Source organism: Entelurus aequoreus, linkage group LG04, assembly GCF_033978785.1.
Source record: "Entelurus aequoreus isolate RoL-2023_Sb linkage group LG04, RoL_Eaeq_v1.1, whole genome shotgun sequence".
NCBI lineage: Eukaryota > Metazoa > Chordata > Actinopteri > Syngnathiformes > Syngnathidae > Entelurus > Entelurus aequoreus.
The window spans coordinates 67,528,991-67,551,005 of record NC_084734.1 but is presented as its reverse complement, the minus strand read 5'-3'; the positions used below and the strand labels follow the sequence as shown (position 1 = coordinate 67,551,005).

The window sequence follows — 22,015 nt, the reverse complement described above, 5'->3', positions numbered from 1 at the left end:
GCATTCTTGTCAACAAGGGCAATCGACCCCGTCTAGAAGGGAAGCTGAGAGCTGGTCTTGATATACTGTAGTGTTGATTTTATGGATTTGTTTTATGAATTTTTAAGTGTTCTTTGTAACTTTTATCCCAAAAAGCTCAGGAATTCGCAAATTTAATCAAATGTGCCTTATTTGTATACTAAACAAAATGGATAACATTGACAGCGACTTACCCCAGCAATACCCCTACCCCCGGATCTTGCTGCCTTGTTTGATGTCCCTGATTTTGCAGCAGTTTATCCCCAAAATGTTTACATATGTTATGTAATGTTATAGTACAGTTATTGTGCAGGGGTTTTAAGTGTCTGTTTGCAATAGAATAGGGCGGGGTGTCAAACGTACAGAAGATGAGTTTGCTTTATATAAAAATGAGCTGCATTTTTTAATGAAAGAAAGTACTGTTCTAAACGTGTCCACTGGATGTCGCAATAGCAAATCAAGTGTAACCCATTTCCCACGTGACAGTGTTTAAAGATGACGTGTCAGCTGACTTTAAGCGCCCTCTGGATTAGCTGACACTACTACAATCAGCACAGGTGCAAGCAATCAGCTGCTCCTGTTGTGGCTGGCAGCAGATGGCGGCAGTATCGACACACTCTTTCATTATAAATTATCCATTAAAGGGATAAAATAACAAAATGGTAAGATGCATTGGCTTAAGTGAACTTGACCATCATCTTTGTAGTTCCATGCAGCACTTGCAATTGGTTGAATGCATGATGTGTGCACCCTGAACTCCATTGTAAAAATGTGTGTTTGTACATTTTTTACGTTTGTATTATTTTATTTTATGCTAAATCTACCATGTTCACATTGGTTAAGTTTGTAGTTATGTCACCTTGATTTCGGCTTTGATGTCATTTTGATAACTGTGGTTTATATTGTAATTGTAATATTTGAATGATAATAAATGGATGTGTTGTGGCAGATGCAGATTTCACCAATGCGGCGGTTTGAGGAAACACTTGATTGCTTTTCCAAACGTTTTTCATGAACTGCCAACATGAGAATTCAAAACAGGAACTGTTTAAAATGTAATGGCTTTGTGAAAACACTGAGACAAAGTATATATTTGTGTTCTTTATGGTGTTTTTGAAAGTGCACCAATATTTTTAATCAGAGTTTTCAAATAAATTGAAATGTTTGCCAAGAGGATTATTTATAATATGTACATTTTCAGAATGAGCTTGTTCTATACGTATACGGCCAATGTACGACAAAGAAAACAGTCTGAAGTTTTCTTTATTTTTAAGTTTTAATGCCACAATTTTACCAGTCCGGCCTGTGTGGGAATAGGTTTTCCTCCATGCGGCCCCAGAGCTAAAATGAGTTTGACTCCCCTGGAATAGGCGTTAGAACATCGTCTACATAAAATCATTAACCTAGTATTATTCACAATGAAGGTTTTGTTCAGTGACGTACATGGGGATCATGTGAAGTGATGACTATGAGTAACTCAAGGCAGGCGCTTGTTTTTCATGACCAGGCCAACCTTTGGCTTAAATACTTAAGAGTCATTGAAGAAAGTCAAACGCCCTATCAGTTGTAATGTTCTTCAAGCCGCGTCTATTGTTCAGCCAAAGAATGCGCATTGAGCGTCATTGTATGCATATGCCGTGCCAGATTGCAGAGTTTTACTCATGTTTTTGTAGTCCAACTGTGACCTGTGAAGTTCTGCATTATTTTATTGTCTAAGGGAATTATTCAGACCTATCATTTTATATACATCTCTCTATGTAGCATTGTTATAGCATTCAACATGGTAATAGTTGCTTGTAAAGAACTAGGAATAATAATGCTATTGATCACATCTTGCTGAAATATCAACATGGCTTCAAAATAAACTATTAACCCTAAATCATAAAAAAACAGTCTCTATGTGTTTCCCTTTGAAGAAACAATCATTAAATGAAATTCATGTCAACATTAATCAAAATAAAATAGAGCAGGTAAAGGAATTTAAATATGTGGGTGTTATTTTGGACCCTAAGCTAAAATTTGATGGCCATATTATAAATATGACTAAGACCATAACAATAAATATAAACTGCTTCAGGCTTATTAGACCTTGTTTGTCTGTTCAAGCTGCACAAATTTACATGCATGCAATGATTTTATCCCATATGTCTTAATGTGCCATAGTCTGGAGACAAGCCACGAGATGTGTAGGGAAGCCTCTGTTGTCATTATATAAACAATCACTAAAGATATTTGAGCAAAAACCAATTAAGCATAATCAGAATCAGAATCAGCTTTATTGTCATTACGCAGGGTAACGAGATTGAGGCCATTCCATAAAGTGTGATGTGTGCATGCAAGAAAACAATGTGTAAATATATAAAAATATAAAAAATATAGAAGTGCAAAGAAAGATGTGGAAGAGAACAGTGTACACTCTATACTCTCTGTACAATGTACACTCTATACTAGTGATCCTCAACAGGCGGACCGCGGTCCATGTCCGGACCCAGCGACGTGTCCGTCCGGACCCAGCACGAATTATAGTAAAAAAAAAATAATTATAATTATTATAAAAAAATATAATAATTGTATTTATCTTTGAATTATCGCTAGCGCAAGTCAACGTTCTTTGTTGTTTTTAGTCAAATATCTCCACGTTTCGTTTACACTTCTCCATATCTCATTCACTCCGTCTCTCTCTCTCTCTCTCTCTCTCTCAGAGAGAGAAAGAGAGAGAGACGGAGTGAGAGCGAGAGAACGCCACTCTGATTGGCTGCGGAATCAGCCAATCAGAGTATGGGTTGTCATCTCTATCACAACGACGCGCTGATAGGCTGTTACCACCTGGGTCATACAGCGCTAATGCCACATGCATGGAACCTTTCGCTGCAGGCACACAGTTGTCTCGTATCGCTACTTCGCTAACTGTTCACTCGTCAGTCACTAATTGTGAATCAAATCACAATGGCATGCTCCAAGTTGGCTCAGGCTGGTAAAAGAAAGGTGGACAGGGAAAACTGACATTTCAAGGAAGAATGGACAGCGCAATATGTTTTCATCCTACCTATTGCAAGTACCAGACCAATGTGTCTAATATGCGACAGTACTGTTGCTCTGGTGAAAAGTGAAAATCTGAAACGTCACTATCTGAAAGAGCACCGCAAATTTGAAAAAACATTTCCTCATGATTCAGAGCTAAGAAAAAAAGAAATCACGAGGCTGAAAATGTCATATAAAACATCAAGCAAGATTTTTGTTAAATCTATGACACAACAACAAATAGCAACAGAGTGCTCACTCAGAGTGGCATGGGTTTTGGGTAAACACAAGAAGCCATTCTCTGATGCAGAAATAATTAAATAATGCTTGACTGAAGTGATGGGTGCCATGTTTGAAGGAAAAGAAAAGGAGGAAATGACAGCTAAAATAAATCAAATCCCACTCTCTGATGCCACAGCTACCGGACGTACTGAAATACTGGCTGGTGATTTGTCCAAGCAGCTTTGTGATGGAATAAAAAACGCAGAGTGCATATCCCTAGCAGTGGATGAGTCCACTGACACCACTGACAATGCTCAGTTGTTGGTGTTTGTGAGGTATTATGATGAGGAAAAGGGGGAGTTTATTGAAGATGTTTTGGGCCTGGCAAACCTCAGTGGACAAACAAGGGGAGAAGACATCTATAAAGCAATATCAGAAATGCTGAATGAAAAAGGGATAGATCTGAAGAAAGTTGTGTCCATTGCTACTGATGGAGCTCCAGCCATGTTGGGGAGAGAGAAGGGACTGGTTCCGCGTCTGAGAGAACACCACCGTGCCCTGATATGTTATCACTGCATAATCCATCAGTCTGTCCTTTGTGCAAGTCTTGGAGAAGTGTACTCTGAAATCATGACAACAATGATGAAACTCATAAACTTCTTGAGAGCATTATCTGCACTGTAGCACCGCTTGCTGCGCACATTCCTAACAGAGGTAGATGCTGCTTTTGATGATTTGCTCGTGCACAACAACGTCAGATGGCTGAGCAAAGGCAGGGTCCTGGAGCGTTTTTGGGCCATTAGAGAAGAGCTGCAAGTGTTTCTCTCCCAGCAAAATAGCGCAAAAGCAAAACAGTTCCTGGAATTTTTACAAAATGCTGGGAAAATGGAAGCTGTGGCATTTTTGGCTGATATAACCTCCCATCTCAATGACCTAAATCTCAAGCTACAGGGGAAGAAGAACACAGTGTGTGAGCGGATGTCAGAAGTCCGTGCCTTCCAGAGGAAGCTGGAGCTTTTCAAAAGTGACATACAGGTAACTAATTTCTTATTATTATTTTCTACCACACACTATTTTCTTCCACTTGATAATTCATACCTATTTTTAAGCATTGTTCCTAATATATATTTAAACTGTGTATCTACAGGAGGAACTGCTCCCCTTCCCCAAACTTCTGGAACTGACCAAAGGAGAGGGAGATCATCAGTGCCATTTGGAATTCTTGGAAAAACTCATTGCAAATTTCAAGACTCGCTTTGATGGCTTCATTTTGGGAAAACAAGTCATGCTGTTCATTGAAAACCCAATCCTGATCAGAAATGTGAGTGCGTTCTCTGCAGAAGCAAAACAAGTCTTCCCATGGGTCAGAGCTGCTTCACTGCAGACAGAGCTCATTGACCTCCAAGAAAGTGTCGCACTGAAAGAGGCTCAGTGTGACGCCATCACCTTCTGGTCAAAGCTGGTCATTCCTTCCAAGTTCCCTCTGCTGCATAAGATGGCCTGTCACATCCTCACATTGTTTGGCTCAACATACAGCTGTGAGTCTGCCTTCTCTACAATGAACATTGTGAAGAACAAGTACCGCAGCAGACTGACCAATGAACACCTGGAATAGTGTCTCCGCCTGGCCATCACACCTTTTGTGCCAAAGTTCAAAGTCTTGGCTTCAACCCCAAGAGCCCAATTCTCCCATTGAGCAGCTGTGTTTTACACAATGGGGATGTACTGTACCATAGTTATATTCGCACATGAATGAGATCTGTTGAGGTCATTTGTTTATCAGGGATAGGAGGGTTGTGTTTAAAAGTATTTATTTTTTGTTAAAACTGAAAGTTTTATTTAAGTTCTTATTTATTTTTGTTTCAAAGAAAATCTTTCATGTATTTTATTGGATATTTATTTTATTTTTGTTAATTTTAAGAAAATGTTAAACTACTACCTACCTCCTGCTACTATATAAGCTTGACCGATAAAAAACAGACCCAGCCGGTTTCAAAATAACATTTGTGGACCTTAAAGATTTGTACTTGAGGACCCCTGCTCTATACCCTCTGTGCAAATGTACACCCTATACACTGAATATATACATGAATATCTACATGAAAAAAACAGGGTGGTTGGTGGAATGGGTTATTGCACCGAAGAGAAGGCAGTTATGAGGGTCAATGGAGCAGTCTGTTCAGGGTGGTTATGGCCCTGGGGAAGAAGCTGTTCTTTAGCCTGTTTGTCTTGGTTTTAATGTACCTGTAGCGCTTCCCAGAGGGCAACAGGTGGAACAGGTCAGAGCAAGGGTGGGTGCTGTCCTTGATGATGGCACTGGCTCTGTTGAGGCAGCGGGAGGTGTAGATGTCCATCAGAGAGGGGAGAGGGCGGGCGATAGATCTTCTGAGCCGTCTTGACCACTCTTTGCAGCCTCTCCCTGTCTGCTGCAGTGCAGCTGCCATACCATACTGTAATACAGTAGGTCAGCAGGCTCTCGATGGACGAGCGGTAGAAGGTCAGCAGCAGGTCAGGCTTCAGGTTGTACTTCCCGAGGACTCTCAGGAAGTGTAGCCGCTGCTGAGCCTTCTTGATGATTGATGTGGTGTTGACTGTCCAGGAAAAGTCGTTAGAGATGTGGACTCCAAGGTACCTGAAGGTGTGGACCCTCTCCACACACTCACCGTTGATATAGAGGGGGGCAGGGTCGGTGCTGCTCCTCCTGAAGTCGACGATGATCTCTCTGGTCTTGCTGGTGTTGAGAGCGAGGTTGTTCTCCGAAGACCAGGCCGTCAGCTTCAGGACCTCCTCCCTGTAGGCAGCCTCGTCACCCCTGGAGATGAGCCCGACCACTGTGGTATCGTCAGCGAACTTGACGGTAAGGTTGTCACTGTGGGCTGGACTGCAGTCATGGGTGTAGAGGCAGTAGAGGAGGGGGCTCAGCACACAGCCCTGTGGGGAGCCGATGCTCAGCGTGCGAGGGGATGAGAGGTGGGGGCCAAGTCTCACATTCTGGGGTCGGTCCGTTAGGAAGTCCCTTATCCAGGCGTTTGTGAGAGGGTGGAGGCCAAGAGTGTCCAGTTTATTGCAGAGTCTGTCCGGGATTATTGTATTGAAGGCAGAACTATAATCCACAAAGAGCATCCAGGCGTAGCTCTGCTGCTGCTCCAGGTGGTTCAGAGCAGAGTGGAGAGCAACAGCGATGGCGTCCTCTGTGGATCTGTTCGCCCGGTATGCGAACTGGTGGGGGTCGAAGTCTGGAGGGATATGGTCCTTGATGTGCTGGAGAACCAGTCTCTCGAAGCACTTCATGATTACTGGAGTGAGGGCCAATGGTCGGTAATAATTCAGGCTGGTGATGGGAGACTTCTTCGTCACCGGGATTATTGTAGATGACTTCAGGCAGGATGGGATGACTGCCTGAGCCAGGGAGAGGTTGAAGATCCTGGTGAGGGGGGGAGCGAGCTGGTGGGCGCACGCCCTGAGCACCTTCCCAGGTACTCCGTCTGGTCCGGCAGCCTTCCTGGGGTTCACAGCCAGGAGCACTCGTCTGACACTGTGCTCCTGTACAGTGAGTGGAGTGGTGCCGGAGCCCGGTGGGGGCGGGGGCAGGGCTGGAGCAGATGAGTGTCGCTGGGGGGTTTCGAAACGGGCAAAGAAACAGTTTAGCTCCTCTGCCAGTGTCGCACTCTGATCCGCAGTTGTCACATCGCAGCCTCTGAAGTTCGTGATGTCACGAATGCCCCGCCACACCTCCCGTGAGTTATTGCTGGACAGATGGGACTCTATGCACCTCCTGTGGTCCGCCTTTGCTTTTTTAATCCCTCTCTTCAGGCCGGCTCTAGCAGCACTGTACAGTGCCCTGTCCCCTGACCTGAAGGCTGCGTTGTGGTCATCCAGGGTTTCTTGTTGGGGTAAACCCGGATGGTTTTTTCCACAGTCACATTCCCGATGCATAACTGTATGTAGTCCAGCACCGTTCCTGTGGCTGTCTCCAGCTCCTGCTGTTGGAAGAGGTCCCAGTCTGTGTGTTGGAAGCAGTCCTGAAGTTTGGGGAGTGCATCATCAGGCCAGGTCATAACAGATTTTGTGATGGGCCTGGCCTGGCGTCTGATGGGGGTGTAGGTAGGAGAGAGCAGGAGGGAAAGATGGTCTGACTGTCCAAGCTGGGGGTGGGGTGTAGCTCTGTACGCGTGCTTCATGTTGGTATACACGTGGTCCAGGGTGTTCTTGCCCCTTGTAGAACACTTCACGGGCTGGTAGAACTTAGGGAGTACAGTCTTCAGATTGGCCTTATTAAAATCCCCTGCTATGATATGAACACCGTCGGGGTGGGCCCGCTGCTGTTCGTTGACGGTGTTCAGCAGAAGAGAGAGCGCTGTGTTTACTTTGGCGTCCGGTGGAATATACACAGCCGTGATGATAACAACAGACAGCTCTCTCGGGAGAAAAAAAGGCCGACATCAAACAGACATGTACTCCACGTCCGGGCAACAGTGCTGTTCAATGATTGTCCCGTTGTTGCACCAGTTCTCATGCACGTAAATACAGAGCCCCCCTCCTCTGCTCTTACCGGAGTCCTTAGTTCTGTCCCGGCGAAGCAGAGTGCGGCCGGCTAGCTGCATGCTAGCATCGGGTATTTCCGGGTGAAGCCAGGTTTCGGTGATAATCATAGCACAACAGTCCCGAACATAGCGGTTTCCAGCGAGTTGTAACTCTATGTCGTCCATCTTCTGTACATCACTGCCATATGACCCAAAAATATAACATGATGAGTTTTGATAATTTTATAAATTTCTCATTTTTAAAAGCTATTTTTAAATGTCTTAATGGATTAGCCCCTGATGTGACGTATCAAGAAAATACAAAGATACAGTAGTGAAGGTGTGCAGACTCGAGCTGCAGTCGGTGGGAGCTGTGGAGTGAAAAAGGTGCCAGACGACTCTGGTCAGTCTGCGTTCTCAGTGAAGGCCTCACATCTGTGGATCTCTCTGCCACTGGAGTTAAAGTCACAGTCAGACATTAAACTTTTCTCCACAAAACTGAAAAAGTGGCTTGAGGAAAATCAAAAGTGTGAGCACTAGAACTGGAAGTAGTATGGACAAATGGGGCCAATTATTTTCAGTGTGTTTTTATTTTGTACTTGTCTTAATCCTTTTGTATGTGTTCTACACTTCTCTCATCTTTTTTTAAAAGCCTAACCAGGGACGAGGGTTGCAAATTAGCCTGTGGCTATAAGTCTTTGACATCGGTTACCTGTGGGTAGCAATGTTTAATTGTACTGTCCCAGTCAAATAAATACATGAATGAATGAATGAATTCTGTCCAACTGCGCTAACAAATAAATAGTTTCCAAAAAAGTCTTACACTTTATTAAATCTTGATTAATCTTACTATTAATTACAGTACATTGGGATCAGTCACTTAGTTTCAATGCACTAAATTAGTCTGATTTCTCAAGTGGTTCGTTTTTTTTGTATTTTCACAACCATGTGTGAAGTCCAAGTGTCCATGCACACTCTCAAATGCAACTATTGGTCATACACCATGTGCCTCCCGTACACTGAATTACTTTTCCAGTTGACCTAAGAAGTTGCACGAGGATTTGCGGATCCTTACAACTTGTTTTATGTGATGTCCGCTGTAATATTGGCACAGATTACACATATTACGTCAGTTTTTTTTGTTGTTGTTGTTTTTTTGTCCTGTCCAGGTTCTCAGGCAAATCATATAGTTGATGTAGATGCCCATATCGGCTGTACAGATTTACTTTACAAAAGAGAAGTGTGGGATACTTCTCTTGTTGCCTTATTTGTATTTGACTTTATTAAATGTATTTATATTATCATTTGGTGCAGCCGGTTCGGAGCAGGAGCTAGAAAGAGAAAAAAAGGAAGACAGAGGGGAAAATTGTGAGGGATAAGGCAGAGAGACAAAAACAACAACATCAAACACAACAATAACAACAACAACAACAATAGAACAACATCAGCAAATACGATTTGTGATAGTAATACGAAATATGACAGTAAAAGAGATAGCAAAGAAGCAGTTAGTGAAATAAATATTAATAATACAGAAATGACCATGAACATTATTACACTACAAATAGAGAAATACAAATACCAATAGAAATAGCGCTATTGATAATGAATAATAACAATAATTTACCTCTATTATCAACAATACAATTGTTCAAATGCAACAATACATATATGTAATGATAACTTGAAATACAAAAGAAAGCAGATCAATGGAGGGGAAGAAAGAGAAGCCAGCTATATTAACCTTGTAGATTGTTATAGTAGCAACATATTACGTCTCTAATGGCTACGCTGATGTTAAATAGCAGACAGCATCAATAAAGGATCTTGGATTGCACTATGAGCATGACGCTACTACCAAAAATGTATCGGGTCGGATGCAACGAAAGGCGGCGGAAGAGTTTTTTAGAAGGAATCTTTGGACGAAAATCATGGAAATGATGTACGCTTTATTATTTGCCTTTAATATTCCTGCTTCATTATCTTTCATCTCATTTGTATTTGGTTCGGGAGTCCGAATATAGCCGGCATTTTACATTCCCTTAGCTGCCTTCTTAAATAAATCTGTGTTTATTTGTTTCTACCATTGATGAGCTTCAAAATGTTCTGTTCATTTAATTTGGGTAGGCAAATAAACAGTCTCCTCTTCATTACAATTGTTGCAACACTTTTATTTAATGGTATCTGCTTCCGGGTTGTATCCCGTGCGTTGAGACTGGCCCCGCCCCAACACCCGAGAGATCTGTTTCCAATCGCATAATCCAGGTCAACGATTGGATTAAGGTGTTTAAGGGCCCCAATGACTAAATTGCCTTTTTGCCCCCAAATGACAAACTGCAGTTAGGGGTGACTCCATAATAAAGAACAGAAAAAAACATGGTTATATTATATGTGTGTCAATCAATAAACTATGCATATATACACCACTATCTTTCAATGCATTCCATTTACCGCATGCAAAAGGCATACCGTGTTGTACTTGTTTAAGACGGATGACTCAATACATTCCACAAACACTGCGTTTATACAGTAAACCCTCTGGAACACTCACTCTCCTTGTATTTGTTCTGATTAAATGTAAATATGTTTTCCTGGAGAAAACCATGGAAAAAAAATTGGTCTTTGAGGATGAATCAAACAATCACGCTGACTCGTTTGGCTGCTTCTAGGTTTTGTTACTGTTTTCCATGCCAACAAAGTGAGCGTGCCTGCAAACACATAATCAGGCATTTTATTGAAATTGGTTTTGTTTTTAAAAGTAACAATACTTTCGGTGTATTTGGGATAATCAGTAACAGAGAAATGTGAAGAAAATATAACATTTGTGAAGGTTTTGAATCATCATGTTTCATGGAAAAGTCAAATAATTAAGAAACGGGGACATGCAACTCATTTAAAAAGTGAATATGCTAGTGTTTAGGGTAGTTTACCTTATTCTTTTAAATTGTTTGACAACTATGTAAAAAATATAACATTTCTGAATGATTTAAATCAGGGGTGTCAAACGTACGGCCCGAGGGCCGGATCAGGCCGGCAAACTGTTTTTGTTTTTCGGCTCGCGGGATGAGTTTGCTAAGTATAAAAATCAACCTGAAATTTTTGAATGAAAGACACAGCTGTTCTAAATGTGTCCACTGGATGTCGCAATAGCAATCCTTTGTATCTTTGTAAATGATGCTACATATGTACAAAATAAACCACAGTTGAGGAAAATGATCAAACTACATAAATAACATACTGTAATTTGACTTTGATATAATTTTTTTTATCTTGATAGATTGAAAATGAACACCAATGAGTTGACTGATGAACATTATCACATAATTTATTCAGAAAATATAAATAACGACAAATAAAGATAGAATACAATTAACGGCAACATGTAAGTGTAAAAAAAACAACAACAACATTATGATTTGTACATTTTCAGAATATGCTTGTTCTATTTTTAAACAAAGAAAACAATCTGAAGTTGTCTTTATTTTTAAGTTATTGTGCCGCCTCACTTGGAAGTAGATTTTTCTCCATGTGGCCCCCGATCTAAGATGATTTCGACACCCCTGATAATAATTATAATTAGTTGAATTAGGAAGCGGGAACATGCAACAAATATAATTTTAGCAGTATTCACTGTAGGTCATCTTATTCTGTTAAATGTTATTAATTAAACATGCACTCAGATCAATGTTGAGGGCACATTACTGAATATGAAATATATTTACAGTTATTTACATTTATATGTTTCATTCCCTGCTTTAAGCTTACAGCCTTATAAAACCATGCTGTTTTGATAATAGCTTAGTACGTAACAATTGCTAAAAATATGATATAGTTGCACAATATCTCGTATATTATATCATTGTCGTGAAAAAAATGCTCCCCAAATGGGTCGCTGTCTTGGCCTCCAGTACTTTTTAAAACAGTTTTCATGGGACCTTTTTATGGGCAAGAGGATGGAGTATTCAAACCACCAGTGCCATTTGTGCTTTGCAACTGAGACAAACATATTTTTGTGTAAACACTGCAGGCAGCCGATCATGTGCTTATCTGTTTATGACGCGCTCATGCACTACAGTGGCCTTCTCTGTACTCGTGAGCAGCCTCGGCAGTCTGATCCCAGGGTAATGTTGTGTTTCTCATTATGTAGGCCATTATGTCCAAGTAGGCCTCTATGCGCAACCAAAGTTCACCTTTTTTTCGAGGCTTACAGTCTTTGTGGCTACAGAGCGATACGATAATTGAATGAATCTTTTAGTGATGAATACTACGCATATTGGCGACTATCTAGACAACTGGAATGTGGCTCGTTAAGGTGTTGCAGAAGAGATGCCAGTTAAAATGATGAGGCACCGTTAAGCTTCGGGGATCAACCCCCAAACAACCAGGGTTAGTTGTTTGTCGCAGGTTCAGCTGACAACAGACCATTTTTTTTGTTGGAAAGTTATCAGGTTTTAATGTTGAATGGAGAAGAATGTGCAATATCTGTGTTGGTGTAACAGCTAGTGGACACAGCTTGTAGCTTTTCTTGCAGTCAGTAGGAAATGCAATAGTATAGTCAGCCTTAGGGGCATATGCACTGACCACGTGGCTGAGCATGTGGTAGTCTGTCCATGGTCTTTCTTCCCCCAATGAGTGCATGGTACAGATGTCAGAAAACGTACACTACGAAGATAAACTATCACTGAAGTTAAAACTCTTTCTATATTAATTGAAACAGTGGTGGCTGGAAACAGACATGACAGGCAGTATTTAATGATGATTTTATGATGATCAAGTGCATAACAGTGTGAGAGTCCAGTCCATTGTGGATCTAGTATAATAGTGTGAGAGTCCAGTCCATAGTGGATCTAACATAATAGTGTGAGAGTCCTGTCCATCGTGGATCTAGTAGAATAGTGTAAGACTCCAGTCCATAGTGGATCTAGTATAATAGTGTTAGAGTCCAGTCCATAGCGGATCTAACATAATAGTGTGAGAGTCCAGTCCATAGTGGATCTAGCATAATAGTGTGAGAGTCCAGTCCATAGTGGATCTAGCATAATAGTGTGAGAGTCCAGTCCATAGTGGATCTAGCATAATAGTGTGAGAGTCCTGTCCATAGTGGATCTAGCATAATAGTGTGAGACTCCAGTCCATAGTGGATCTAGCATAATAGTGTGAGTGTCCAGTCCATAGTGGATCTAGCATAATAGTGTGAGAGTCCAGTCCATTGTGGATCTAGCATAATAGTGTGAGAGTCCAGTCCATTGTGGATCTAGCATAATAGTGTGAGTCCTGTCCATAGTGGATCTAGCATAATAGTGTGAGAGTCCAGTCCATAGTGGATCTAGCATAATAGTGTGAGTGTCCAGTCCATAGTGGATCTAGCATAATAGTGTGAGAGTCCAGTCCATTGTGGATCTAGCATAATAGTGTGAGTCCTGTCCATAGTGGATCTAGCATAATAGTGTGAGAGTCCAGTCCATTGTGGATCTAGCATAATAGTGTGAGTCCTGTCCATAGTGGATCTAGTATAATAGTGTGAGAGTCCAGTCCATAGTGGATCTAGTATAATAGTGTGAGAGTCCAGTCCATAGTGGATCCAGCATAATAGTGTGAGAGTCCAGTCCATAGTGGATCCAGCATAATAGTGTGAGAGTCCAGTCCATAGTGTGGCCAGCAGGGAATCATCATAAGTGTAGACAGGTCAGCAGCGCAGAGACGTCCCCAACCGATGCACAGATGAGTGGTCCACCCTGGGTCACGACTTTGGACAGCTAGCGCTTCACCTGTGGTCGCCAAATCTGTGCCTTCCCTCTCAACGAAGGAGAGGGGCGCAGAGCAGAAAAGAGACGGCAGATCAACTGGTCTAAATGGGTGGTCTATTTAAAGGCTAGAGAATACAAATTAGTTTTAAGATGGTACTTAAATGCTTTTACTGTGTACCCCGCTTTCTGCCCAAATGCAGCTAGGATAGGCTCAAGTCACCCATTCTCACCCCGGGACCTCGAGAGGGACAAGTGGTAGAAAGTGGATGTATGGATGGATGGATTTTTATATGCTCTCATCAATGGGACGGCGGGGCATGGTGGATAGAGCAGCCGTGCTGGAAACTTGAGGGTTCGCTCCTCTCCTGTTGCCATCCAAATCACTGCCGTTGTGTCCTTGGGCAAGACACTTCACCCTTGCCCCCAGTGCCGCTCACACTGGTGAATGAATGATAGGTGGTGGTCGGAGGGGCCGTAGGCACTAATTGGCAGCCACGCTCCCGTCATTCTACCCCAGGGCAGCTGTGGCTACAAATGTAGCTTACCAACACCGAAGTGTGAATGTGAGCGCTTTGAGTATGAGGAAAAGTGATTTCCTTTTGTAACATATATCATTATTGTTCCAAATGAAGTATTTTGTAGGTGAGAAATTGTGCTTATAGAGAAGAGACCATGCAAGAAGGGCCTGTTTGTGAGAAGAAAAAAAATCAGTCTAAGCCTGGGCCCTGAAGAGGGGGTCCAGACTGAGGCCAAGGAAAAAAAAAACCTCATAGCCATAGCACGCATATGTATGTGTGTGAGAGGGAAACATCAAACATCAAATAACACAAAGGACATTAAAGACATTAAAAGGGAAGAGCTGATGCAACCAGTCATTTCTACATACAGCTACAAAAGTAAAACAAAGACAACAACAAAAAAACGTAGTCGTTCATTGGAACAGATTTCTTAATATAATGTATTTTGTTTTTCCAAATAAAGTCAACAAGTATTTTGTTAATAGTCTTACATATTTTTTGGTTAACACCGAAAGAAATAGCTGCATATGTACGCCTAGAGATACCTTCTTATTTTTCTGTATTTAGAGTCTGATTACTAAGAATAATGACGTCACGTTACACGTACATTGAATACATTACATAGTGTAGAAAGTTATGGTGTAAAAAATGTTTCTGGAAACGGTAGGTTGGTGATTTTACTGACAAATAGAAATAGCCACACCCTCAGTCAGCGGGCCTGAGTGGTCCTTGCTTGCGCATTAAAACAGACAGGATATACTCGGTTACACACTAAATGGGAAAACAAATACTCGGCACTGCCTCCTCTGGTTTTGTATTCAATCAGTGCACTCAGGACATATGGAGCACTACACAAAATCTGGTAAGCAGATGACTCATTAAGCAGATAAAAACGACTCGGGGCAGCACCATATTAGCTTTTTGCACTGTAAAGATCAGAAAATATGCACATTTTTATTTTGTAATTTTTTATTGAAGACCACTTTAAAAAAAAAACGAATGCTACCATATAAATGCATTTATAACACAATATGATGAACAAATATTTATTTGATCCACTTTATTTTTTATTTTTTTCCTGTTCATCAAAACAGGTGAGGCTCTGCTTCACCTGCCTTCCCTAACAGCACATCCCTGCTGTATATAATGACATACTGTATATCTGCAGATAGTTTGAGTTTAAGTTTGAGTTTAAATTTGAGTTTATTTCGAACATGCAAGCATACAACATGATGCATCACAATTTCCAGTTTCTCAGCATGTTCGAAAAGGAGTAGGAAGACGCAGAGCTTATTTAATCCTACCCCTTTTCTTTTACATAACAGTTGCTAAAACTTTTATTCACTTACTGTTCTCAATTTATTCACAATATACTCCATAAGTAATCAAAATCAAAATAAATAAATAATAATTTGGGGAAGTAAGTTATATTTCATATGATGAGATAAGTAATATTATTTTGAGGATGAAAGAATGGATGGATGAAATACATTCAGAATGTATCATGGTTCTTCTTCTTTGTACTTATAACAGTGGTCTTAACAAGAATAACTGTGTTACGTTTTTACATTAAAGACATTACACAGGCTGTAAAAAGCAATAGTGTATAATAAATGTTTCTGCAAACATTACATAGGTGACATGCTAACAAAACAATTAAGACTTGCACCATCAGAGGATGTTCTCTTCGTAGGTATTTGATCAGGAAATGTGCAAATCCAACAATTTTTAGTTTCTAAAATGTAAAAAAATATAATCATACAGAAATAATGTTAATCTTATGTTTTCAATACATGCTCGTCAGTGGTCCGGAAGTAACTTTAGCCGCATGATTAATCAGTGTTAGGAATAACACTGTTACCTTTTCTAGTAACTCGTTATCTAATTACTTTTACATACGTTACAAAGTCGTTATTGATATTTTTGATGTAACGTGGCACACAACTCTTTGACGTGGTTGTATGTCAGCAAAACAGCGTCAGCAGCACAGCAAGTTCAATGCATGAAGTTTCTTTTTGTAAGTACGAATAACCACCACCACCACACTCCAAATAAACTTGATATCATTTAGGAAGAGGCGACATCCCACAGCAAACTTACAACATGTAAGTACACACTACTACCGCGGGGGAATAATGAACAGCAATTCAATTATTGAAGTGATATGCATGTAATCCTACAAAACCCTGTTTGTGCACAAGGAGACTTACAGCCACCGAAGCACATTTAATGTCTTTATTAGGAAGCACTTACACAATTCAGCGAAAAGATTCAACAGAGCTGCCTTCACTCTCCGCAAACTGCCAATGTTGATCTAACAAACAGAGCTCAGCTATTGCTGCACACATAATTGGTCAACAAGCACTTGCTTTGAAAGGCACACACTCTGCTCTCATGAAACATCTCTCAACTGCATACGACAGATATTTCAAGGGTTATTTTCTTTTTCTTTTTTAAAAGCAACACATTAATTACTTTCCTTCCCTAGTAGCTATTTATCATATTAAAAAGTAATTCCCTTAGTAATTCAATTGCTTTTTTGGGAAAGTCAAAAGTAACTTGTAATTTTCCTAACACTGTCTAACGCTGTGGCTACCACTTATGCATGTGTGATTATTGGCTGACCTTATTGTGAAAAGAAGTTAGAATAGATCAGGGGTGTCTAACTCATTTTAGATCAGGGGCCACATGGAGAAAAATCTACTCATAAGTGGGCCGGACTGGTAAAATCACGGCACAATAACTTAAAAATAAAGACAACTTCAGATTGTTTTCTTTGTTTAAAAGTAAAACAAGAAAATTCTGAAAATATACAAATCATAATGTTGTTGTTGGTTTTTTTACACTTACATGTTGCGGTTAATAGTATTGTATCTTTATTTGTCGTTATTTATACTTTCTGAATAAATTATGTGATAATGTTTATCAGTCAATTTTCAATCTGTCAAGATAAAAAAATAATATCAAAATCTATTTACAGGATGTTATTTACAGTATGTAGTTTGCTAATTTTCCTCGACTGATGTACTGACATCATGTGGTTATTTTTTTTTTTTACATATGTAGCATCATCTACAAATATACAAAGAATTGATATTGCGACATCTAGTGGACACATTTAGAACAGCAGTTTCTTTCATTCAAACATTTCGGCTAATTTTTATACTTAGCTAACTCATCCCGCGGGCCGGATAAAACCTGACGTACATTTGACACTCCTGGAAGAGATGAAGCAAAAATTTGGGCAATATTTGTGTTAAAATAATGTGAATTTTTCTACTGAAATGAGTAAACCATTGAGAAAAGACAACCACATAACCTTCTATGAAAAGGCTTTATTTTGCCATCAATCAGTAACATTTATTATATTCCTATTTTACTGACAAAAAAAAACAGAACAATGTAATCCCTACCCCCAAAATGCATCTCAGGTTACAGTGCATTATATTTATATTAGTTTCTTTCAAATACTTGTATGGGAATGATATCAGTAGAAAAAACTGCATTTAGTTTAGATAATTATGAGTCATATATTGGAATATGGGATCCATTATTTAAATTTGTTTTAACTATTAAATGAACCTAAAATATGACTTATTTTATCTTTGCGGAAAATATTGGACCCAATGTGTTGTCAAGCTTGTGAGATGTGATGCAAGTGTAAGCCACTGTGACACTATAGTTCTTTTTTAAAAAAAAATAATGTTTTTATTTTTTATAAATAGCTGTGATGATAATGTCAATGAGGGATTTCTAATCACTGCTATGTTGGAATTCTTATTATTATTGATACTGTTGTTGATAGAATACATTTTTGTTTAACTACTTTTGGATTGTTTTGTGTCATGTTTGTGTGTCATCTCAATTGCTCTGTTGATTGCTATTCAGAATGTTGCTGGGCCGGGTTTGGTTTTGTAATTGTAATTGTATTATTATGATATTATTGTGTGTTTTTTTGTTGTATTAATAAAATAAAAAAAATTACTATATATATATATATATATATATATATATATATATATATATATACAGTATATATATATATATATATATATATATATATATATATATATTAAAGCAAAAACTCAGCATAGCATACAAGATATATATATATATATATATATATTTTTAAATATTTTTTTTAATCAATGCAACAAAATAATACACAATAATAAAAAAAATTAAAAAAAATAAAATAATAATAATATATATATATATATATATATATATATATATATATATATATATATATATATATATATATATATATATATATATATATATATATATATATATATATATATATATATATATATACATATAATATTTTTTAAATATGTATTTTATTTTATTTTATTTTATTTTATTTTATTGTATTTATTTTTTTGCCTTTATTTGACAGTGCTGCTAATTTATATAAATGACGTGGCTCTTTGCTGTCGGTTGTCTCGGTTCTCTAAACCAGCAGAATTTAGTCTAACTGAGCGTGTCTGTGTGCTGGTCGACCGATACAGGTGCATGGACGACAGGCGGCTACGGAAACCTTCCCCTGAGAAGAAGTAGAGCAGCGGATCAAAGCATGAATTGGCTGCTGCCAGGCACAGCGTCACCACGACTGACTTCTGCATGGCAACCCTTTCCGTGCAATGAGTGTCCGTGTGGGACAGGGAGTGAATGTGGACGGAGCGCTGCACGTGGTACGGCATGAAGCTTATCAAGAACGTCAAAAGGATGATCACGATCATACTAATTGATTTGGAGCGCGTGCCCTGGTGGCACCTAGCCAGTGGAGCGCGGGTAAGTAGGGCGCGGATAATCCCGGCATAGCAGAACAGTATGACCAGGAAGGGCAGAAGAAAACCCACCACCAAAGAAAAATTGTTCAGCACTACAAGTGCGGACACGCCTTGACCTTGCGGAGGCTCAAAGCACTTTGTTTTGTTGGTCACAGGATCAAATTTCTGGCCTAACATCAAGAAGGGCGAAGAGGCAAGACAGATACAAATCCAAATGCTCAGACACGCCAGACGTGCACGGCTCACTGTCACCAGTTGAAGGTTCCGCACGGGGAAGACAATGGCCAGGAAGCGTGTGACGGACATGGCCGCCATGAAGTAAATGCTGCAGTAGAGGTTGACGTAGAGGGCGTAGGAGCTGATGCGACACAGGAAATCGCCCTGGTTCCACTGGCCCTTGTTCACGTAGTAGAGCACCCTCATAGGCAGAGTGCTGACACACAGCAGGTCGGACACGGCCAGGTTCAGCATGTAGACCTGGAAAGGAGAACTCTGCCGGTACAATTTGATCAGCGCCACCAGGGCCAAACCGTTCCCTACCAGGCCGAAGACAGTGATGATGGAGTAGGACGTGGTGTAAACCTGATTGCGGAAGTCGTCGATGGACGGACAGGCGGTGGAGTTGCTGCTGAGCGTCTCATTATTTTGCTCCATCTGCAGGTGTTGAGACAAGGACACTTGACTTGGTGAGGAATGGAAATAAAATGAAAGACAGCCAACATAAACGACTCTGTAATATATACAAACGTTTGTACATTTGGTAACACTTTAGTATGGGAAACACATTTTCACCATTAATTAGTTGCTTATTAACATGCAAATTAGTAACATATTGACTCTTAATTAGCAGTGTTGGGTTAGTTACTGAAAACCAGTAACTAGTTACAGTTACTAGTTACTTTATTTCAAAAGTTACTCAGTTACTAACCCAGTTACTTACACCAAAAAGTAATGCATTACTGTGAAAAGTGACTATTTAGTTACTTCTTTTTTTCTTCTTTTTTTTTTAAGGCTCCCATTAATGCCCTTTTAGCCTTCATTTCAGTACTGTTATTGCACTGGAGAATAATACAATCTGTTGATCAACTTGACATGCATTTGCATCACTGATCTCAGAAAGCAATATGGTCTACATACAACACACAAAGACAAAGATATGTTTCAAAGGGCCAATTTATTTCAGGCCAGAACAAATTGACACAACTATTCTAAATAGCTGTGACATAATGGCACTTTAACTTTAACTTTAAGTAGATAGGATCTTTGATGCAAGACACAACTTACATTGAACTAAAATGTTATTTTCTTTGTGCTCGACAAAAGAAAAGTATTGAGAATGTCTCCATGTTAAGAAACTCGACTTCTGGCTTCGCCATGATGTCTTGTTAGTTGTTATGAGAGAAGCGTATGTGTGTGTGTATGTGTGTGTGTGTGTGTGTGTGTGGCCATTTAAGATATGACAGCATGTGAAGTGAGTGACGTCAGTGAGTGAGTGGGCGAAAGAGGTGAGAGAGCGGCAACAGTGAGTGTGTACAGGTGCTCAGCTTGGTGGATGGCTGCGTCCAATAAAGTCACAAAGTTGCAACAAACCGCTGGCCTCATCATTCACCCTCAGCTGTAAAGACCCACTTCCGGGTAAAGTGAAGGTTGTTAGCCCCGAAGTACATAGGCCCTGGAGGAACGTCTCCCCTGCGCTCCTCAACTACGGTCTGGGAGCCCCCACCCGGCCCCCACCCACACAAAGCACGCCTTTTCTTTTCCTTGTAACACAGAAAGACGACACCGCAGCGCTCCAATAAAACACACTCAGATCTTCTGTTTTAAAGCCGATACTACATAAAAAATTACGTAAAATAACGCAGTAACGCATCATGTAGTAACAGTACCTGAGTTACTGAATGTAAAAAATAACACGTGAGATTACTTGTTACTAGCGAAAATAACGGCGTTACAGTAACGCGTTAAAGTAAGTCCCAACACTGTTAATTAGTCATTATTAAGAACTTATTAATGCCTTGTTCTATTATAAAACCAGTAAGCCATTAACTAAGAGTCTTCCCTCAATAACCTCAGAATTATTGCTTATTAGTAACCCTAACCCTAACCCTAACCCCAACCCCAACCCTAAGTCTCAAACCCCTTATATGTTCCCCTAGTGTCCAAATAACTGTAAATTAAGTCTTTGTCACTTTAATAAACAACTAATTAATGGTGAATATGTTCCTCATACTAAAGTGTTACCACATTTTTTTGTGCGGATGGATTACAAACTCTGTAAAAATCATGTCATTGATCAAGTATGTTATGCAATTACGGATGAGGGGGGTAATCAGTGTAAACAAAACCATATCTTAACACTGCAACTGTAACAATTAATTAACATATGTATTTTGTAGTTAGTGTAGAACTGCACTGCAAAAGAGGAGGCTTGTACTGTCTTTGGACTTTTGATAAATGATATACATATCTAATGCTTTTTTTTATCAAACATAAACAATAATAAGTGACGTTATTCACAATAGTTATAAATTGTTTCCTTATAAAGAAACATATAACGTTAAAAAAAAAACATAAGAAAAAACATTTTACTTAATTTTTGGTGTTGATTTTCATGCTCCTTCAAAGCCAAATTATATATTATTTAAAAAATCTCAATACTTACAAATGTGTATCCCTTTTCATTCGCGAGTCGCTCTTCCTCTGCGCCTGATGTCACAACACTAGTTGCACAAGGATGCTGCTGCAGGTGGCCACTTCTGCAGTGTCAGCTATTTTGAAGCTCCTGAAGGAGGGACTTCACTCGCACTGTGCATCTAGCCTGTGGTGATGTCATCATCTGTGCAGCCACACAGTAAATAATGTCATGCTGCGGTTCAGATCAGAATATCTTTGCTGACCTCCAGTGGTGTAACACGAATCATCTTACATTCATGATGATTCTTGACAAGATACTGAGTGCAATCTTTCCCTCCAATGGCGTTGTTGCCCCCCTTGCAGAGCTTGGAGATATTTTTAACACTGAAGCGGGGGAAATGTGCACTTTTGAAAATACTTCTACAATTTCTGACTGTATGATCATGAATGTGTGCAGGCTCACATGGTCCTGGTTGCTGGTTGGATCAGTGTTGCCAACTTGGCGACTTTCTCGCTAAATCCGGCGACTTTGCAAC

At 39.9% G+C, this 22,015-nt stretch overlaps 2 protein-coding genes across 2 annotated transcripts in view; one reads left to right on the top strand and one right to left on the bottom strand.

Moving 5' to 3' along the window:
- The window catches only part of slc7a2 (solute carrier family 7 member 2), a 396,413-nt gene that overhangs the window by 253,596 nt on the left and 120,802 nt on the right, over positions 1-22,015 (top strand). The window lies entirely within an intron of this gene.
- Positions 18,462-21,640, bottom strand: LOC133647964 (cysteinyl leukotriene receptor 1-like). Its single transcript, XM_062043725.1, has 2 exons — positions 21,508-21,640; positions 18,462-19,499 (listed from the first exon to the last, which is right to left on the bottom strand). Exon 2 carries the CDS (start codon positions 19,497-19,499, stop codon positions 18,462-18,464), a length of 1,038 nt encoding a protein of 345 aa, XP_061899709.1. The 5' UTR covers positions 21,508-21,640.